The 22,438-nt window shown below is 44.7% G+C and overlaps 1 protein-coding gene across 1 annotated transcript in view; it reads left to right on the forward strand.

The window, feature by feature from the left end:
- Positions 1-8,327: 8,327 nt before the first annotated feature.
- Positions 8,328-22,438, forward strand: part of rbm26 (RNA binding motif protein 26) — a 53,041-nt gene continuing 38,930 nt past the window's right edge. The window contains exons 1-9 of the mRNA XM_052512591.1: positions 8,328-8,484; positions 8,834-8,952; positions 9,889-10,031; positions 10,295-10,383; positions 11,501-11,718; positions 11,942-12,211; positions 18,507-18,758; positions 19,019-19,144; positions 21,227-21,370. Coding sequence (XP_052368551.1) covers positions 8,426-8,484; positions 8,834-8,952; positions 9,889-10,031; positions 10,295-10,383; positions 11,501-11,718; positions 11,942-12,211; positions 18,507-18,758; positions 19,019-19,144; positions 21,227-21,370 — 1,420 coding nt within the window. The 5' untranslated portion in view covers positions 8,328-8,425. The remainder of the gene's footprint in view (positions 8,485-8,833; positions 8,953-9,888; positions 10,032-10,294; positions 10,384-11,500; positions 11,719-11,941; positions 12,212-18,506; positions 18,759-19,018; positions 19,145-21,226; positions 21,371-22,438) is intronic.

The raw sequence follows: 22,438 nt of genomic DNA on the forward strand, positions 1-22,438 counted from the left end.
TGTAAAAATTACAATCAACTTTATGACTCGAGATTAATTCATCTAACTGTTTTCTGTCACGCCCTGATCTGGTTCACCTGTCCTTGTGATTGTCTCCACCCCCTCCAGGTGTCGCTGATCTTCCCCAGTGTATTTATCCCTGTGTTTCCTGTCTCTCTGTCCCAGTGTATTTATCCCTGTGTTTCCTGTCTCTCTGTACCAGTGTATTTATCCCTGTGTTTCCTGTCTCTCTGTACCAGTGTATTTATCCCTGTGTTTCCTGTCTCTCTGTCCCAGTGTATTTATCCCTGTGTTTCCTGTCTCTCTGTACCAGTGTATTTATCCCTGTGTTTCCTGTCTCTCTGTACCAGTGTATTTATCCCTGTGTTTCCTGTCTCTCTGTACCAGTGTATTTATCCCTGTGTTTCCTGTCTCTGTCCCAGTGTATTTATCCCTGTGTTTCCTGTCTCTCTGTACCAGTGTATTTATCCCTGTGTTTCCTGTCTCTGTCCCAGTGTATTTATCCCTGTGTTTCCTGTCTCTCTGTACCAGTGTATTTATCCCTGTGTTTCCTGTCTCTCTGTACCAGTGTATTTATCCCTGTGTTTCCTGTCTCTCTGTACCAGTGTATTTATCCCTGTGTTTCCTGTCTCTCTGTACCAGTGTATTTATCCCTGTGTTTCCTGTCTCTCTGTACCAGTGTATTTATCCCTGTGTTTCCTGTCTCTCTGTACCAGTGTATTTATCCCTGTGTTTCCTGTCTCTGTCCCAGTGTATTTATCCCTGTGTTTCCTGTCTCTGTCCCAGTGTATTTATCCCTGTGTTTCCTGTCTCTCTGTACCAGTGTATTTATCCCTGTGTTTCCTGTCTCTCTGTACCAGTGTATTTATCCCTGTGTTTCCTGTCTCTCTGTACCAGTGTATTTATCCCTGTGTTTCCTGTCTCTGTCCCAGTGTATTTATCCCTGTGTTTCCTGTCTCTCTGTACCAGTGCATTTATCCCTGTGTTTCCTGTCTCTCTGTACCAGTGTATTTATCCCTGTGTTTCCTGTCTCTCTGTACCAGTGTATTTATCCCTGTGTTTCCTGTCTCTCTGTACCAGTGTATTTATCCCTGTGTTTCCTGTCTCTCTGTACCAGTGTATTTATCCCTGTGTTTCCTGTCTCTCTGTACCAGTGTATTTATCCCTGTGTTTCCTGTCTCTCTGTACCAGTGTATTTATCCCTGTTTCCTGTCTCTCTGTACCAGTGTATTTATCCCTGTGTTTCCTGTCTCTCTGTACCAGTGTATTTATCCCTGTGTTTCCTGTCTCTCTGTACCAGTGTATTTATCCCTGTGTTTCCTGTCTCTCTGTACCAGTGTATTTATCACTGTGTTTCCTGTCACTCTGTGTATTTATCCCTGTGTTTCCTGTCTCTCTGTACCAGTGTATTTATCCCTGTGTTTCCTGTCTCTCTGTACCAGTGTATTTATCCCTGTGTTTCCTGTCTCTGTCCCAGTGTATTTATCCCTGTGTTTCCTGAATGTTTCCAGTGGTCAGGCAGGCAGAATGGTCAGGCAGGCAGAATGCTGCTTCTGTCTCGCTGCATCTGAAGTGATTAGTGATTAGTGATTAGTGATTAGCATCTGTTCAGTCTGGACTGTTTTGGGTGTTTCTTCTGCCCATGTAGCCGTGTGATCACCTGGTTTCCTGTCCATGTAGCCGTGTGATCACCTGGTTTCCTGTCCATGTAGCCGTGTGATCACTGGGTTTCCTGTCCATGTAGCCGTGTGATCACCTGGTTTCCCCCTTCTTTTACTTCATTTTAAAGAAAGGGTCAGTTTTAACCCCCCAACAAAAAGTAAGGCTAGTTCATTGAGGTAGATGGCTTGTTAATTGAGGTAGATGGCTTGTTCATTGAGGTAGATGGCTTGTTCATTGAGGTAGATGGCTTGTTCATTGATACAGATGGCTTGTTCATTGAGGTAGATGGCTTGTTCATTGAGGTAGATGGCTTGTTCATTGAGGCAGATGGCTTGTTCATTGAGGTAGATGGCTTGTTCATTGAGGTAGATGGCTTGTTCATTGAGGCAGATGGCTTGTTCATTGAGGTAGATGGCTTGTTCATTGAGGTAGATGGCTTGTTCATTGAGGTAGATGACTTGTTCATTGAGGTAGATGGCTTGTTCATTGAGGTAGATGGCTTGTTCATTGAGGCAGATGGCTTGTTCATTGAGGTAGATGGCTTGTTCATTGAGGTAGATGGCTTGTTCATTGAGGTAGATGGCTTGTTCATTGAGGTAGATGGCTTGTTCATTGGGGTAGATGGCTTGTTCATTGGGGTAGATGGCTTGTTCATTGGGGTAGATGGCTTGTTCATTGGGGTAGATGGCTTGTTCATTGAGGTAGATGGCTTGTTCATTGAGGTATATCGCTGACGACTCAAATAAATAACTGACAACCTTAACAGAGCTCCAGTCAGTTTTAGAACGGGTAACTAGCAATAGGCTGCTGCCAGATATAGATATATATATTTAAAGTATAAGCATAAATTTTGGGACAAATCCCTCGCTCAACATTAAACCTAATTTAGATCTATTATTGAATAATGTGGCTATTGAGCAAGTTGAGGTGACGAAACTGCTGGGTGTTACCGTAGATACCAAGCTGTCATGGCCAAAACACATAGATTCAATGGTTGGTAAAATGGGAAGAGGTCTGTCCATGTTAGGCCGTTGCTCCGTCTTCTTGACATCTCATTCCACCAGACTGGTCCTACAGGCCCTGGGTTTGTCACACCTGGACCAAGGTTAATTGCAGTTGGTACACTTAGATGTACATGGAAGGCAAGTGTCAGTAACAGGCATGTCAGTCTCTCCTGGCTAAAAGAAAGTTGTGGAGAGATTGACTGCATCACTATTGGTCTTTGTGTGAAGGTGTTGAGGTGTTGACTGCATCACTATTGGTCTTTGTGTGAAGGTGTTGATGTGTTGACCTCATCACTATTGGTCTTTGTGTGAAGATGTTGACCTCATCACTATTGGTCTTTGTGTGAAGGTATTGATGTGTTGACCTCATCACTATTGGTCTTTGTGTGAAGGTATTGATGTGTTGACCTCATCACTATTGGTCTTTGTGTGAAGGTGTTGATGTGTTGACCTCATCACTATTGGTCTTTGTGTGAAGATGTTGACCTCATCACTATTGGTCTTTGTGTGAAGGTGTTGATGTGTTGACCTCATCACTATTGGTCTTTGTGTGAAGGTGTTGAGGTGTTGACTGCATCACTATTGGTCTTTGTGTGAAGGTGTTGATGTGTTGACCTCATCACTATTGGTCTTTGTGTGAAGGTGTTGATGTGTTGACTGCATCACTATTGGTCTTTGTGTGAAGGTGTTGAGGTGTTCACTGCATCACTATTGGTCTTTGTGTGAAGGTATTGATGTGTTGACTGCATCACTATTGGTCTTTGTGTGAAGGTGTTGACCTCATCACTATTGGTCTTTGTGTGAAGGTGTTGAGGTGTTGACCTCATCACTATTGGTCTTTGTGTGAAGGTGTTGACCTCATCACTATTGGTCTTTGTGTGAAGGTGTTGATGTGTTGACTGCATCACTATTGGTCTTTGTGTGAAGGTGTTGATGTGTTGACCTCATCACTATTGGTCTTTGTGTGAAGGTGTTGATGTGTTGACCTCATCACTATTGGTCTTTGTGTGAAGGTGTTGATGTGTTGACCTCATCACTATTGGTCTTTGTGTGAAGGTGTTGATGTGTTGACCTCATCACTATTGGTCTTTGTGTGAAGGTGTTGAGGTGTTGACCTCATCACTATTGGTCTTTGTGTGAAGGTGTTGAGGTGTTGACCTCATCACTATTGGTCTTTGTGTGAAGGTGTTGATGTGTTGACCTCATCACTATTGGTCTTTGTGTGAAGGTGTTGAGGTGTTGACCTCATCACTATTGGTCTTTGTGTGAAGGTGTTGATGTGTTGACTTCATCACTATTGGTCTTTGTGTGAAGGTGTTGATGTGTTGACTGCATCACTATTGGTCTTTGTGTGAAGGTGTTGATGTGTTGACCTCATCACTATTGGTCTTTGTGTGAAGGTGTTGATGTGTTGACCTCATCACTATTGGTCTTTGTGTGAAGGTGTTGATGTGTTGACCTCATCACTATTGGTCTTTGTGTGAAGGTGTTGATGTGTTGACCTCATCACTATTGGTCTTTGTGTGAAGGTGTTGACCTCATCACTATTGGTCTTTGTGTGAAGGTGTTGATGTGTTGACCTCATCACTATTGGTCTTTGTGTGAAGGTGTTGACCTCATCACTATTGGTCTTTGTGTGAAGGTGTTGACCTCATCACTATTGGTCTTTGTGTGAAGGTGTTGATGTGTTGACCTCATCACTATTGGTCTTTGTGTGAAGGTGTTGACCTCATCACTATTGGTCTTTGTGTGAAGGTGTTGATGTGTTGACCTCATCACTATTGGTCTTTGTGTGAAGGTGTTGATGTGTTGACCTCATCACTATTGGTCTTTGTGTGAAGGTGTTGAGGTGTTGACCTCATCACTATTGGTCTTTGTGTGAAGGTTGAAGGTACCAAACTGTCTGTTCAAGCAGTTGGCAACACAGTTCAGAACTCTCATCAGTACAACACAAGAGAAACAACCAGAGGTTCTCTTCCCAGTCCCCAGGTCCAGAACAGAGGCTGGGAAACACACAGTATTAAATAGAGCCATGACTACATGGAACTCTCTGGTAACCCAAGTAACATGACTACATGGAACTCTCTGGTAACCCAGGTAACATGACTACATGGAACTCTCTGGTAGCCCAGGTAACATGACTACATGGAACTCTCTGGTAGCCCAGGTAACATGACTACATGGAACTCTCTGGTAGACCAGGTAACATGACTACATGGAACTCTCTGGTAGCCCAGGTAACATGACTACATGGAACTCTCTGGTAGCTCAGGTAACATGACTACATGGAACTCTCTGGTAGCCCAGGTAACATGACTACATGGAACTCTCTGGTAGCCCAGGTAACATGACTACATGGAACTCTCTGGTAGACCAGGTAACATGGAACTCTCTGGTAACCCAGGTAACATGACTACATGGAACTCTCTGGTAGCCCAGGTAACATGACTACATGGAACTCTCTGGTAGCTCAGGTAACATGACTACATGGAACTCTCTGGTAGCCCAGGTAACATGACTACATGGAACTCTCTGGTAGCCCAGGTAACATGACTACATGGAACTCTCTGGTAGACCAGGTAACATGGAACTCTCTGGTAACCCAGGTAACATGACTACATGGAACTCTCTGGTAACCCAGGTAACATGACTACATGGAACTCTCTGGTAACCCAGGTAACATGACTACATGGAACTCTCTGGTAACCCAGGTAACATGACTACATGGAACTCTCTGGTAGACCAGGTAACATGACTACATGGAACTCTCTGGTAACCCAGGTAACATGACTACATGGAACTCTCTGGTAACCCAGGTAACATGACTACATGGAACTCTCTGGTAACCCAGGTAACATGACCTGGGATAGGGTAAGTAATCCTTCTCACCCCCCTAAAAGATTTAGATGCACTATTGTAAGTGGCTGCTCCACTGGATGTCATAAGGTGTATGCACCAATTTGTAAGTCGCTCTGGATAAGAGCGTCTGCTAAATGACTTAAATGTAAATGTAAATGTAACCCAGGTAACATGACTACATGGAACTCTCTGGTAACCCAGGTAACATGACTACATGGAACTCTCTGGTAACCCAGGTAACATGACTACATGGAACTCTCTGGTAGCCCAGGTAACATGACTACATGGAACTCTCTGGTAGCCCAGGTAACATGACTACATGGAACTCTCTGGTAGCCCAGGTAACATGACTACATGGAACTCTCTGGTAGCCCAGGTAACATGACTACATGGAACTCTCTGGTAGCCCAGGTAACATGACTACATGGAACTCTCTGGTAGCCCAGGTAACATGACTACATGGAACTCTCTGGTAGACCAGGTAACATGGAACTCTCTGGTAACCCAGGTAACATGACTACATGGAACTCTCTGGTAACCCAGGTAACATGACTACATGGAACTCTCTGGTAGCCCAGGTAACATGACTACATGGAACTCTCTGGTAGCTCAGGTAACATGACTACATGGAACTCTCTGGTAGCCCAGGTAACATGACTACATGGAACTCTCTGGTAGCCCAGGTAACATGACTACATGGAACTCTCTGGTAGACCAGGTAACATGGAACTCTCTGGTAACCCAGGTAACATGACTACATGGAACTCTCTGGTAACCCAGGTAACATGACTACATGGAACTCTCTGGTAGCCCAGTTAACATGACTACATGGAACTCTCTGGTAACCCAGGTAACATGACCTGGGATAGGGTGTAATCCTTCTCACCCCCCTAAAAAGATTTAGATGCACTATTGTAAGTGGCTGCTCCACTGGATGTCATAAGGTGTATGCACCAATTTGTAAGTCGCTCTGGATAAGAGCGTCTGCTAAATGACTTAAATGTAAATGTAAATGTAACCCAGGTAACATGACTACATGGAACTCTCTGGTAGACCAGGTAACATGACTACATGGAACTCTCTGGTAGCCCAGGTAACATGACTACATGGAACTCTCTGGTAGCCCAGGTAACATGACTACATGGAACTCTCTGGTAGACCAGGTAACATGACTACATGGAACTCTCTGGTAACCCAGGTAACATGACTACATGGAACTCTCTGGTAACCCAGGTAACATGACTACATGGAACTCTCTGGTAGCCCAGGTAACATGACTACATGGAACTCTCTGGTAACCCAGGTAACATGACTACATGGAACTCTCTGGTAGCCCAGGTAACATGACTACATGGAACTCTCTGGTAACCCAGGTAACATGACTACATGGAACTCTCTGGTAGCCCAGGTAACATGACTACATGGAACTCTCTGGTAACCCAGGTAACATGACTACATGGAACTCTCTGGTAACCCAGGTAACATGACTACATGGAACTCTCTGGTAACCCAGGTAACATGACTACATGGAACTCTCTGGTAGCTCAGGTAACATGACTACATGGAACTCTCTGGTAGCCCAGGTAACATGACTACATGGAACTCTCTGGTAGCCCAGGTAACATGACTACATGGAACTCTCTGGTAACCCAGGTAACATGACTACATGGAACTCTCTGGTAGCCCAGGTAACATGACTACATGGAACTCTCTGGTAACCCAGGTAACATGACTACATGGAACTCTCTGGTAGCCCAGGTAACATGACTACATGGAACTCTCTGGTAACCCAGGTAACATGACTACATGGAACTCTCTGGTAACCCAGGTAACATGACTACATGGAACTCTCTGGTAACCCAGGTAACATGACTACATGGAACTCTCTGGTAACCCAGGTAACATGACTACATGGAACTCTCTGGTAACCCAGGTAACATGACTACATGGAACTCTCTGGTAACCCAGGTAACATGACTACATGGAACTCTCTGGTAGCTCAGGTAACATGACTACATGGAACTCTGGTAACCCAGGTAACATGACTACATGGAACTCTCTGGTAGCCCAGGTAACATGACTACATGGAACTCTCTGGTAACCCAGGTAACATGACTACATGGAACTCTCTGGTAACCCAGGTAACATGACTACATGGAACTCTCTGCCACTCCAAGTAATTCAACAAGCAATTACAACCAGTTATAAAATAACACCTTACTGCACAAAGGTGACTGTGAAGAGACACCGCCATTTTGTATATCTTGTATTGTAATGTGCACTGTACTATGTATAAGACCTAGATATTGTGTGTATGTACTGATATTGAGGCTGTGTGTGACATTTTAAATGTCTGTATTTCAGTCCTTGACTAATAATGTTATGTACTATATATTATGTCATGTTTCGTGTGGACCCCAGGAGGAGTAGTTCATTATTTTGCAGCGGCTATTTGGGGATCCAAATAAATAGCAAATACGCCAAGTTCCAACGTGACATATCAACTCTCGCGATAACTGCCAGCGAGAGTTCCCCGGAAGTAAATATTCTCCATTTATTTGCAATGAGGGAAGGCCTGCACTGCCTGAACATTCAAACTAGTTGAGGGAATAGTTTACAGTGAACAAATTGTCTTCCCCCCCTCCTCTTTGTATTTGCAAGAATTTAAAAAGCAACAAAAAAAAAAACACTCAAGACAATCTAGTTATCTTTTTAACCAAGTCGTTGGTCTTTTTCAGTGTTGAAAAGCCATGCAGGTTTAATAAGAGAGAGGAGGCGGTAACTAAAACAGCTAATGTTAGCTTGATTACTTCTTGTCTTTGGACATACAGTATTTTGTCATTAAGAAACATCACCGAGTGATTATTAACCCTGGCTACCGAGTGGAAGTGTCTGAAAAGATGATTATTGAAAACCTAGATTCATTGAAAACGTGGCTTTTTAAAACCCTCGAACCAATGTAAGTAGCTAACTGAGATGGCTAACGTTTAGCAACATTAGCTTGCCAGCATCAAGATGCAACAACATGACCGAAGACGAGGCTAGTAATCATTTGGATGCTAACTTGACTAGCTAGTTTCTATGTTTATATCATGTGGCAAGTTATTTCAAAACAAAATAGGCAAGTTTTTTTTTTATAGTTGAGAAATTGTCTGTTATCTTGTAATCTATTGGTCTTCTTGGTATGGTAAGGATATATATATATATTTTTTCTAGCTAATTTGTTGTTGTTGTTGTTGTTGTTGTTGTATAGCTGGAGTTAGCATGGCTAACGGTGTGTTTGTGTTGACACTTTCCCCCTGTTCCAGTTGTGATGCAGATCCATCCGCCCTCGCTAAATACGTCGTCGCCTTGGTGAAGAAAGACAAGAGCCAGACGGAACTCAAAGCCCTGTGTGTCGACCAGTTGGACGTATTTCTACAGAAAGGTAAACGATACTTATTACAACACCAACACGTGTTTAGAGTTGTGACAACAAGTGGTGGTGACGTTTTGTCGTCATCTGCCTCGATGAAAATCAGAGGTACTTTTTGACTGACTGTGACTGAATCCTATTCTCTTTTTATAGTGTGTTACTTTGGTCTAAAGTAGTGCACTATATATAGGGAATAGGGTTCTATAGGGCCCTGGTCTAAAGTAGTGCACTATATATAGGGAATAGGGTTCTATAGGGCCCTGGTCTAAAGTACTGCACTATATAGGGTTCTATAGGGCCCTGATCAAACCTAGAGCACTATATATAGGGAATAGGGTTCTATAGGGCCCTGATCAAACGTAGAGCACTATATATAGGGAATAGGGTTCTATAGGGCCCTGATCAAACGTAACAGCACTATATATAGGGAATAGGGTTCTATAGGGCCCTGGTCTAAAGTAGTTAACTATATATAGGTAATAGGGTTCTATAGGGCTCTGGTCTAAAGTAGTGTACTATATAGGGAATAGGGTTCTATAGGGCCCTGGTCTAAAGTAGTGTACTATATAGGGAATAGGGTTCTATAGGGTCCTGGTCTAAAGTAGTGCACTAAATTGGCAATAGTGTTCCATTTGGAACTATACACAGTGACTGATACTCATTAGTTACCTAATGTGCAATGTGTCGGCCCCACTATTCATGCCCTTGTCCTCCTCCCCTCATCAACCCCACTATTCATGCCCTTGTCCTCCTCCCCTCATCACCCCCACTATTCATGCCCTTGTCCTCCTCCCCTCATCAACCCCACTATTCACGCCCTTATCCTCCTCCCCTCATCAACCCCCACTATTCATGCCCTTGTCCTCCTCCCCTCATCAACCCCTACTATTCATTCCCTTGTCCTCCTCCCCTCATCTCCCCTCGTTCCCTATTCCCGTCTTCTCCCAGAGACGCAGACCTTTGTCGATAGACTCTTTGAAGCTGTCAACTCCAGAAGCTACCTACCTCAGCAGGACCATCAGCCAGGTGCCGCGGGCAAAGTGGAGGGACACCTGACCAGGACGGACAAAGACGACCAGAGGAAAGACGAGGTGACTGGTTGAGTCATGTTGAAAAGGCGCCAACACTTAAATGTTTACTTTAACAGTGATGCTTACAGGACACCGCTGTGGTAGAGTTTAGTGCCTCCACATAATTGGCATGGAAGGTTACACACCACAGTCTGACAGTAGAGATCTATTGTCCAATAGTATTCTTTGTAATCAGGAAGTGGGGTTATTTGTAAACAGGATGAGATCAATGTAGTTCATCTAGTGCTACTTTCAGGATCTTAGTTCTAACTCGTGTTTTCCAGCCAAGTCGTGAGGAGGACCGGGACAAGAAGTTCTCCAGGAGAGTGAACTACAGCCCCCCGTCCAGCTCCCGCTACAGTAGAGACAGCAGGTCAGTGAACTACAGCAGAGACAGCAGGTCGGTGTGAACTACAGTAGAGACAGCAGGTCAGTGTGAACTACAGTAGAGACAGCAGGTCAGTGAACTACAGTAGAGACAGCAGGTCAGTGTGAACTACAGCCCCCCGTCCAGCTCCCGCTACAGCAGAGACAGCAGGTCAGTGTGAACTACAGTAGAGACAGCAGGTCAGTGTGAACTACAGCCCCCCGTCCAGCTCCCGCTACAGCAGAGACAGCAGGTCAGTGTGAACTACAGTAGAGACAGCAGGTCAGTGTGAAGTACAGTAGAGACAGCAGGTCAGGTCAGTATGAACTACAGCCATTGACAACAGGTGAGGGACATAGTTCTCTATTACTCTACTGGACCTGGTCAATAGTAGTGCACTATATAGTGTATAGGGTGCTATTTGAGACTGATCCATAAATGCTCCTGTCTCTGTTCAATGGGATGTTTCCTAAATTACTTTATTCTGCCCTTCTTTCCCTCCTCTCTCTCTCTCTCTTCCTCCTCTCTATCCAACCTCCCTCCCTCCTCTCTCTCCAACCTCCCTCCCTCCTCTCTCTCCAACCTCCCTCCCTCCTCTCTCTCCAACCTCCCTCCCTCCTCTCTCTCCAACCTCCCTCCCTCCTCTCTCTCTCTCTCCCCCCCTCCTCTCTCTCTCTCCCCCCTCCTCTCTCTCTCTCCCCCTCCTCTCTCTCTCTCCCCCTCCTCTCTCTCTCTCCCCCTCCTCTCTCTCTTCCTTCTCTCTCTCTTTCTTCCTCTTTCCCCCCTCTCTCTCTTTCTCCCCCTCCTCTCTCTCTCCCCCTCCTCTCTCTCTTTCTCCCCCTCCTCTTTCTCTTCCTTCTCTCTCTCTCTCTCTCTTTCCCCCTCCTCTCTCTCTCTCTCCCTCCTCTTTCCCCCTCTCTCTCTCTCTCTCTCTCTCTCTCTTTCCCCCTCTCTCTACCTCCTCTTTCCCCCTCCTCTCTCTCTCTCTCCCTCCTCTTTCCCCCCTCTCCCCCCTCTCTCTTCCTCCTCCCCCCCCTCTCTTCCTCCTCTCCCCCCCCCTCTCTCCCTCCCTCCTCTCCCCCCTCTCTCTCTCTCCTCCCCCCTCTTCTCTGTCGTTTGTCAGACGAGGGGATGACCGTAAAAGGGACGACCGTACCAGGAAACGGAACGATTACGACCGCATCCCCCCGAGACGGGACTCGTACCGGGACCGTTACAACCGGAGGAGGGGCCGTAGCTACAGCCGCAGTAGGAGCAGGAGCAAGGACCGGGCCAGGGACCGGGAGAGAGACCGAGACCGCAGTAGCAGGAGTCACAGCAGGAGCCACTCCAAGAGCAGAGGTGAGAGGGGAGGCCGACCAGAACAACTCTGGTTGTGTGCAGGTTTATGTTCCTGGTTTAGACAGAAAGACTATGATTGGTTGATTTGTTTTGAAAGTCAGTATGTCTGGCTGTTAAGACTAGTGTTGGGTTGGAACAAAAGCATGCACATCCAACGGCTCTACGCCTGCTCTAGATATCATGACTGTTTCCTGCTTCCTGCCGCTTATCCTTCTGATCACAGAGCGGGATGCTGGGAGGTCAAAGTACGAGCCCGATCGAGGAGACCGGGGGACGGAGGTTGGAGCTGGTGAAGGCCTACTGCCGATCCCCACGGGCAAAACCGCCACGTTCCCCGTGCCCACCCTCAGCAGCACCATCACGGTGATCGCCCCTCAAGGTAACCACAGCAACAGCATCGCCTCGGTGACGGACAGCTGGTCGGACTTCCACCCGGATCAGTCACTGGACCGGCCCCTTCCGCCACAGAGGAAACGTTGCCGTGACTACGACGGTAAGCAGGAAGGAAGTTGACGTGCCTGATATGTTGTTTGTTTGTTTATTTTAACACCGAGATTGTCTTTTAGTGGCCCGGGATGACGTATGACCGAGAAGGAGAATGTTTGGAGTGATTTTGTTTTCTTTCTGTCTGTTGTTTCTGGAAAAGGCCTTCTGTATCTAACTGTCCTCTAGCTGTGTTACTATATACTGTCCTCTAGCTGTGTTACTATATACTGTCCTCTAGCTGTGTTACTATATACTGTCCTCTAGCTGTGTTACTATATACTGTCCTCTAGCTGTGTTACTATATACTGTCCTCTAGCTGTGTTACTATATACTGTCCTCTAGCTGTGTTACTATATACTGTCCTCTAGCTGTGTTACTATACCGTATTGTGTTGTCTTCCTGAGAAAGGCTTCTGTATCTAACTGTCCTCTAGCTGTGTTACTATATACTGTCCTCAAGCTGTGTTACTAAACCGTATTGTGTTGTCTTCCAGAGAAAGGCCTTCTCTAACTGTCCTCTAGCTGTGTTACTATACCGTATTGTGTTGTCTTCCTGAGAAAGGCTTCTGTATCTAACTGTCCTCTAGCTGTGTTACTATATAATGTCCTCTAGCTGTGTTACTATATACTGTCCTCTAGCTGTGTTACTATACCGTATTGTGTTGTCTTCCTGAGAAAGGCTTCTGTATCTAACTGTCCTCTAGCTGTGTTACTATATAATGTCCTCTAGCTGTGTTACTATATACTGTCCTCTAGCTGTGTTATTATATACTGTCCTCCTAGCTGTGTTACTATATACTGTCCTCCTAGCTGTGTTACTATATACTGTCCTCTAGCTGTGTTACTAAACCGTATTGTGTTGTCTTCCTGAGAAAGGCCTTCTGTATCTAACTGTCCTCTAGCTGTCTTACTATATACTGTCCTCTAGCTGTGTTACTGTATACTGTCCTTGAGCTGTGTTACTAAACCGTATTGTGTTGTCTTCCTGAGAAAGGCCTTCTGTATCTAACTGTCCTCCTAGCTGTGTTACTATATAATGTCCTCTAGCTGTGTTACTATATACTGTCCTCTAGCTGTGTTACTATACCGTATTGTGTTGTCTTCCTGAGAAAGGCTTCTGTATCTAACTGTCCTCTACCTGTGTTACTATATACTGTCCTCTAGCTGTGTTACTATATACTGTCCTCTAGCTGTGTTACTATACCGTATTGTGTTGTCTTCCTGAGAAAGGCTTCTGTATCTAACTGTCCTCTAGCTGTGTTACTATATACTGTCCTCTAGCTGTGTTACTATATACTGTCCTCTAGCTGTGTTACTATATACTGTCCTCTAGCTGTGTTACTAAACCGTATTGTGTTGTCTTCCTGAGAAAGGCCTTCTGTATCTAACTGTCCTCTAGCTGTGTTACTATATACTGTCCTCTAGCTGTGTTACTAAACCGTATTGTGTTGTCTTCCAGAGAAAGGCTTCTGTATCTACCTGTCCTCTAGCTGTGTTACTAAACCGTATTGTGTTGTCTTCCAGAGAAAGGCCTTCTCTAACTGTCCTCTAGCTGTGTTACTATATACTGTCCTCTAGCTGTGTTACTATATACTGTCCTCTAGCTGTGTTACTAAACCGTATTGTGTTGTCTTCCAGAGAAAGGCTTCTGTATCTACCTGTCCTCTAGCTGTGTTACTAAACCGTATTGTGTTGTCTTCCAGAGAAAGGCCTTCTCTAACTGTCCTCTAGCTGTGTTACTAAACCGTATTGTGTTGTCTTCCAGAGAAAGGCCTTCTCTAACTGTCCTCTAGCTGTGTTACTAAACCGTATTGTGTTGTCTTCCAGAGAAAGGCTTCTGTATCTAACTGTCCTCTAGCTGTGTTACTAAACCGTATTGTGTTGTCTTCCAGAGAAAGGCTTCTGTATCTAACTGTCCTCTAGCTGTGTTACTATATACTGTCCTCTAGCTGTGTTACTATATACTGTCCTCTAGCTGTGTTACTAAACCGTATTGTGTTGTCTTCCTGAGAAAGGCTTCTGTATCTAACTGTCCTCTAGCTGTGTTACTATATACTGTCCTCTAGCTGTGTTACTATATACTGTCCTCTAGCTGTGTTACTAAACCGTATTGTGTTGTCTTCCTGAGAAAGGCCTTCTGTATCTAACTGTCCTCTAGCTGTGTTACTATATACTGTCCTCTAGCTGTGTTACTATATACTGTCCTTGAGCTGTGTTACTAAACCGTATTGTGTTGTCTTCCTGAGAAAGGCCTTCTGTATCTAACTGTCCTCTAGCTGTGTTACTATATACTGTCCTCTAGCTGTGTTACTATATACTGTCTTCTAGCTGTGTTACTATATACTGTCCTCTAGCTGTGTTACTAAACCGTATTGTGTTGTCTTCCAGAGAAAGGCTTCTGTATCTACCTGTCCTCTAGCTGTGTTACTAAACCGTATTGTGTTGTCTTCCAGAGAAAGGCCTTCTCTAACTGTCCTCTAGCTGTGTTACTAAACCGTATTGTGTTGTCTTCCTGAGAAAGGCCTTCTGTATCTAACTGTCCTCTAGCTGTGTTACTATATACTGTCCTCTAGCTGTGTTACTAAACCGTATTGTGTTGTCTTCCTGAGAAAGGCCTTCTGTATCTAACTGTCCTCTAGCTGTGTTACTATATACTGTCCTCTAGCTGTGTTACTAAACCGTATTGTGTTGTCTTCCAGAGAAAGGCTTCTGTATCTACCTGTCCTCTAGCTGTGTTACTAAACCGTATTGTGTTGTCTTCCAGAGAAAGGCCTTCTCTAACTGTCCTCTAGCTGTGTTACTATATACTGTCCTCTAGCTGTGTTACTATATACTGTCCTCTAGCTGTGTTACTAAACCGTATTGTGTTGTCTTCCAGAGAAAGGCCTTCTCTAACTGTCCTCTAGCTGTGTTACTAAACCGTATTGTGTTGTCTTCCAGAGAAAGGCTTCTGTATCTAACTGTCCTCTAGCTGTGTTACTATATACTGTCCTCTAGCTGTGTTACTATATACTGTCCTCTAGCTGTGTTACTATATACTGTCCTCTAGCTGTGTTACTATACCGTATTGTGTTGTCTTCCAGAGAAAGGCCTTCTCTAACTGTCCTCTAGCTGTGTTACTAAACCGTATTGTGTTGTCTTCCAGAGAAAGGCCTTCTCTAACTGTCCTCTAGCTGTGTTACTAAACCGTATTGTGTTGTCTTCCAGAGAAAGGCTTCTGTATCTAACTGTCCTCTAGCTGTGTTACTATATACTGTCCTCTAGCTGTGTTACTATATACTGTCCTCTAGCTGTGTTACTAAACCGTATTGTGTTGTCTTCCTGAGAAAGGCTTCTGTATCTAACTGTCCTCTAGCTGTGTTACTAAACCGTATTGTGTTGTCTTCCAGAGAAAGGCTTCTGTATCTAACTGTCCTCTAGCTGTGTTACTATATACTGTCCTTTAGCTGTGTTACTAAACCGTATTGTGTTGTCTTCCAGAGAAAGGCTTCTGTATCTAACTGTCCTCTAGCTGTGTTACTATACCGTATTGTGTTGTCTTCCAGAGAAAGGCTTCTGTATCTAACTGTCCTCTAGCTGTGTTACTAAACCGTATTGTGTTGTCTTCCATAGAAAGGCCTTCTGTATCTAACTGTCCTCTAGCTGTGTTACTATATACTGTCCTCTAGCTGTGTTACTATATACTGTCCTCTAGCTGTGTTACTATATACTGTCCTCTAGCTGTGTTACTATACCGTATTGTGTTGTCTTCCTGAGAAAGGCTTCTGTATCTAACTGTCCTCTAGCTGTGTTACTATATACTGTCCTCTAGCTGTGTTACTATATACTGTCTTCTAGCTGTGTTACTATATACTGTCTTCTAGCTGTGTTACTATATACTGTCCTCTAGCTGTGTTACTATATACTGTCCTCTAGCTGTGTTACTATATACTGTCCTCTAGCTGTGTTACTAAACCGTATTGTGTTGTCTTCCTGAGAAAGGCCTTCTGTATCTAACTGTCCTCTAGCTGTGTTACTATATACTGTCCTCTAGCTGTGTTACTAAACCGTATTGTGTTGTCTTCCTGAGAAAGGCCTTCTGTATCTAACTGTCCTCTAGCTGTGTTACTATATACTGTCCTCTAGCTGTGTTACTAAACCGTATTGTGTTTTCTTCCTGAGAAAGGCCTTCTGTATCTAACTGTCCTCTAGCTGTGTTACTATATACTGTCCTCTAGCTGTGTTACTAAACCGTATTGTGTTGTCTTCCTGAGAAAGGCCTTCTGTATCTAACTGTCCTCTAGCTGTGTTACTATATACTGTCCTCTAGCTGTGTTACTAAACCGTATTGTGTTGTCTTCCAGAGAAAGGCTTCTGTATCTAACTGTCCTCTAGCTGTGTTACTATATACTGTCCTCTAGCTGTGTTACTATATACTGTCCTCTAGCTGTGTTACTAAACCGTATTGTGTTGTCTTCCAGAGAAAGGCTTCTGTATCTACCTGTCCTCTAGCTGTGTTACTAAACCGTATTGTGTTGTCTTCCAGAGAAAGGCCTTCTCTAACTGTCCTCTAGCTGTGTTACTAAACCGTATTGTGTTGTCTTCCAGAGAAAGGCTTCTGTATCTAACTGTCCTCTAGCTGTGTTACTAAACCGTATTGTGTTGTCTTCCAGAGAAAGGCTTCTGTATCTAACTGTCCTCTAGCTGTGTTACTATACCGTATTGTGTTGTCTTCCAGAGAAAGGCTTCTGTATCTAACTGTCCTCTAGCTGTGTTACTATATACTGTCCTCTAGCTGTGTTACTATATACTGTCCTCTAGCTGTGTTACTAAACCGTATTGTGTTGTCTTCCAGAGAAAGGCTTCTGTATCTAACTGTCCTCTAGCTGTGTTACTATATACTGTCCTCCTAGCTGTGTTACTATATAATGTCCTCTAGCTGTGTTACTAAACCGTATTGTGTTGTCTTCCAGAGAAAGGCTTCTGTATCTAACTGTCCTCTAGCTGTGTTACTAAACCGTATTGTGTTGTCTTCCAGAGAAAGGCTTCTGTATCTAACTGTCCTCTAGCTGTGTTACTATATACTGTCCTCTAGCTGTGTTACTATACCGTATTGTGTTGTCTTCCTGAGAAAGGCTTCTGTATCTAACTGTCCTCTAGCTGTGTTACTAAACCGTATTGTGTTGTCTTCCTGAGAAAGGCTTCTGTATCTAACTGTCCTCTAGCTGTGTTACTAAACCGTATTGTGTTGTCTTCCAGAGAAAGGCTTCTGTATCTAACTGTCCTCTAGCTGTGTTACTATATACTGTCCTCTAGCTGTGTTACTATATACTGTCCTCTAGCTGTGTTACTATATACTGTCCTCTAGCTGTGTTACTAAACCGTATTGTGTTGTCTTCCAGAGAAAGGCTTCTGTATCTAACTGTCCTCTAGCTGTGTTACTATATACTGTCCTCTAGCTGTGTTACTATATACTGTCCTCCTAGCTGTGTTACTATATACTGTCCTCTAGCTGTGTTACTAAACCGTATTGTGTTGTCTTCCAGAGAAAGGCTTCTGTATCTAACTGTCCTCTAGCTGTGTTACTAAATACTGTCCTCTAGCTGTGTTACTAAATCGTATTGTGTTGTCTTCCAGAGAAAGGCTTCTGTATCTAACTGTCCTCTAGCTGTGTTACTATATACTGTCCTCTAGCTGTGTTACTAAATCGTATTGTGTTGTCTTCCAGAGAAAGGCTTCTGTATCTAACTGTCCTCTAGCTGTGTTACTATATACTGTCCTCTAGCTGTGTTACTATACCGTATTGTGTTGTCTTCCAGAGAAAGGCTTCTGTATCTAACTGTCCTCTAGCTGTGTTACTATACCGTATTGTGTTGTCTTCCAGAGAAAGGCTTCTGTATCTAACTGTCCTCTAGCTGTGTTACTATACCGTATTGTGTTGTCTTCCAGAGAAAGGCTTCTGTATCTAACTGTCCTCTAGCTGTGTTACTATATACTGTCCTCTAGCTGTGTTACTATACCGTATTGTGTTGTCTTCCAGAGAAAGGCTTCTGTATCTAACTGTCCTCTAGCTGTGTTACTATACCGTATTGTGTTGTCTTCCTGAGAAAGGCCTTCTGTATCTAACTGTCCTCTAGCTGTGTTACTATATACTGTCCTCTAGCTGTGTTACTAAACCGTATTGTGTTGTCTTCCAGAGAAAGGCTTCTGTATCTAACTGTCCTCTAGCTGTGTTACTATACCGTATTGTGTTGTCTTCCAGAGAAAGGCCTTCTCTAACTGTCCTCTAGCTGTGTTACTAAACCGTATTGTGTTGTCTTCCAGAGAAAGGCTTCTGTATGCGCGGGGACATTTGCCCGTTCGACCACGGTATCGATCCAGTGGTGGTGGAGGACGTTAATCTACCCAACATGTTCCAAGCCCCTCCCCCTATCCCGGGGGTCGCCCAGCCCCCTCCCGGCCTACCGCCCCCGCCAGGACCTCCCCCTCTCATGACCCCACCTCCCGTCAACCTCCGCCCCCCAGTGCCCCTGACAGGCAGCCTGCCGCCCGGCCCTCCGCCCGGCCCGCCGCCAGGTAGGAATTCAGCAGATCCGTTTTGTCACAGCGAGTCCGTGGCTCGAGGCGCATGTGTTGTCTTTCCAAACGGAACCCTCTTCCCTATAGGGTGAGCTTCTTTCAACCATAGCCAATCGGGTGTTCGCCTTACCTTTATGAAGATCTCACACAGAGATGTCAGACTTGCATCGTTCTAGAATGTTGTGTTAACGGCGGCCATCTTGGTCAGGGACCATTCTAGTGTTTTATTTAAATCTGTGCCCCCCCCCCCCCCCCAGGTCCCCCTCACCAGGCAGCAGTGATGGATGCCCCAACTAACTCCATCGCCAACTCTGTTCCCACTATTGTAACCACAGGGACACGACCCTCCATCCCCCAGCCCCCGGCTCCTCTCTTCCCACCAGGTAGGGATGTGTGTGAGCTGTGTGTGTGTGAGCTGTGTGTGAGCTGTGTGTGTGTGAGCTGTGTGTGAGCTGTGTGTGTGTGTGAGCTGTGTGTGTGTGTGTGAGCTGTGTGTGTGAGCTGTGTGTGAGCTGTATGTGTGTGTGAGCTGTGTGTGTGTGAGTTGACAGCCAAGAGGGTTGTCTTAAGTGTCATCATACTAGGTGCATTCTCCTGCCGTTGTGCCCTTGAGCAAAGCATTTAGTCCTCTTAACAGCTGTACAATGTGGCCTTCAGTTATCTACTGCTCCAACCTGTGTGTCTTTCAGAGGGGAAGGAGACATGTGTTGTCTCTGTTATTGTCTTCATTAAGTCTGTGTTGTGGTCTCTACATTCAGTCTGTGTTGTGGTCTCTACATTAAGTCTGTGTTGTGGTCTCTTCATTCAGTCTGTGTTGTGGTCTCTTCATTCAGTCTGTGTTGTGGTCTCTTCATTCAGTCTGTGTTGTGGTCTCTTCATTCAGTCTGTGTTGTGGTCTCTACATTCAGTCTGTGTTGTGGTCTCTTCATTCAGTCTGTGTTGTGGTCTCTTCATTCAGTCTGTGTTGTGGTCTCTTCATTCAGTCTGTGTTGTGGTCTCTTCATTCAGTCTGTGTTGTGGTCTCTTCATTCAGTCTGTGTTGTGGTCTCTTCATTCAGTCTGTGTTGTGGTCTCTTCATTCAGTCTGTGTTGTGGTCTCTTCATTCAGTCTGTGTTGTGGTCTCTTCATTCAGTCTGTGTTGTGGTCTCTTCATTCAGTCTGTGTTGTGGTCTCTTCATTCAGTCTGTGTTGTGGTCTCTACATTCAGTCTGTGTTGTGGTCTCTTCATTCAGTCTGTGTTGTGGTCTCTACATTCAGTCTGTGTTGTGGTCTCTACATTAAGTCTGTGTTGTGGTCTCTTCATTCAGTCTGTGTTGTGGTCTCTTCATTCAGTCTGTGTTGTGGTCTCTTCATTAAGTCTGTGTTGTGGTCTCTACATTAAGTCTGTGTTGTGGTCTCTACATTAAGTCTGTGTTGTGGTCTCTACATTAAGTCTGTGTTGTGGTCTCTACATTAAGTCTGTGTTGTGGTCTCTTCATTCAGTCTGTGTTGTGGTCTCTTCATTCAGTCTGTGTTGTGGTCTCTTCATTCAGTCTGTGTTGTGGTCTCTACATTCAGTCTGTGTTGTGGTCTCTTCATTCAGTCTGTGGTCTCTATTGTCTTCATTCAGTCTGTGTTGTGGTCTCTTCATTCAGTCTGTGTTGTGGTCTCTTCATTCAGTCTGTGTTGTGGTCTCTTCATTCAGTCTGTGTTGTGGTCTCTACATTCAGTCTGTGTTGTGGTCTCTACATTCAGTCTGTGTTGTGGTCTCTTCATTCAGTCTGTGTTGTGGTCTCTTCATTCAGTCTGTGTTGTGGTCTCTACATTCAGTCTGTGTTGTGGTCTCTTCATTCAGTCTGTGTTGTGGTCTCTTCATTCAGTCTGTGTTGTGGTCTCTACATTAAGTCTGTGTTGTGGTCTCTTCATTAAGTCTGTGTTGTGGTCTCTTCATTCAGTCTGTGTTGTGGTCTCTACATTCAGTCTGTGTTGTGGTCTCTTCATTCAGTCTGTGTTGTGGTCTCTACATTCAGTCTGTGTTGTGGTCTCTTCATTCAGTCTGTGTTGTGGTCTCTTCATTCAGTCTGTGTTGTGGTCTCTTCATTCAGTCTGTGTTGTGGTCTCTACATTAAGTCTGTGTTGTGGTCTCTACATTCAGTCTGTGTTGTGGTCTCTTCATTCAGTCTGTGTTGTGGTCTCTTCATTCAGTCTGTGTTGTGGTCTCTTCATTCAGTCTGTGTTGTGGTCTCTCTTCATTCAGTCTGTGTTGTGGTCTCTTCATTCAGTCTGTGTTGTGGTCTCTTCATTCAGTCTGTGTTGTGGTCTCTTCATTCAGTCTGTGTTGTGGTCTCTTCATTCAGTCTGTGTTGTGGTCTCTACATTCAGTCTGTGTTGTGGTCTCTACATTCAGTCTGTGTTGTGGTCTCTACATTCAGTCTGTGTTGTGGTCTCTTCATTCAGTCTGTGTTGTGGTCTCTCTCTCTCCCAGGCCAGTATGACTCTGACATGTATAACCCTGAGGATCCCAGCCTCACCAACACCTCCAGACCAGTGTATCGCCACAGAGTCAACGCCCAAAGACCCAACCTCATAGGACTGACTATGGCGGAGGACCTGCCTCACAGAGACAGAGGTACCTCAACACAACCTGTCTAGATGTGTGTTATATTAGAGGGAGGGAGGGGTACCTCAACACAACCTGTCTAGATGTGTGTTATATTAGAGGGAGGGAGGGGTACCTCAACACAACCTGTCTAGATGTGTGTTATATTAGAGGGAGGGGGTACCTCAACACAACCTGTCTAGATGTGTGTTATATTAGAGGGAGGGTGGTCCTTCAACACAACCTGTCTAGATGGTACCTCAACACAACCTGTCTAGATGTGTGTTATATTAGAGGGAGGGAGGGGTACCTCAACACAACCTGTCTAGATGTGTGTTATATTAGAGGGAGGGGTACCTCAACACAACCTGTCTAGATGTGTGTTATATTAGAGGGAGGGAGGGGTACCTCAACACAACCTGTCTAGATGTGTGTTATATTAGAGGGAGGGAGAGGTACCTCAACACAACCTGTCTAGATGTGTGTTATATTAGAGGGAGGGGTACCTCAACACAACCTGTCTAGATGTGTGTTATATTAGAGGGAGGGAGAGGTACCTCAACACAACCTGTCTAGATGTGTGTTATATTAGAGGGAGGGAGAGGTACCTCAACACAACCTGTCTAGATGTGTGTTATATTAGAGGGAGAGGTACCTCAACACAACCTGTCTAGATGTGTGTTATATTAGAGGGAGGGAGGGGTACCTCAACACAACCTGTCTAGATGTGTGTTATATTAGAGGGAGGGAGGGGTACCTCAACACAACCTGTCTAGATGTGTGTTATATTAGAGGGAGGGAGAGGTACCTCAACACAACCTGTCTAGATGTGTGTTATATTAGAGGGAGAGGTACCTCAACACAACCTGTCTAGATGTGTGTTATATTAGAGGGAGGGAGAGGTACCTCAACACAACCTGTCTAGATGTGTGTTATATTAGAGGGAGGGAGGTACCTCAACACAACCTGTCTAGATGTGTGTTATATTAGAGGGAGAGGTACCTCAACACAACCTGTCTAGATGTGTGTTATATTAGAGGGAGGGAGGGGTACCTCAACACAACCTGTCTAGATGTGTGTTATATTAGAGGGAGGGAG

Source organism: Oncorhynchus keta, unplaced genomic scaffold, assembly GCF_023373465.1.
Source record: "Oncorhynchus keta strain PuntledgeMale-10-30-2019 unplaced genomic scaffold, Oket_V2 Un_contig_871_pilon_pilon, whole genome shotgun sequence".
Lineage (NCBI taxonomy): Eukaryota > Metazoa > Chordata > Actinopteri > Salmoniformes > Salmonidae > Oncorhynchus > Oncorhynchus keta.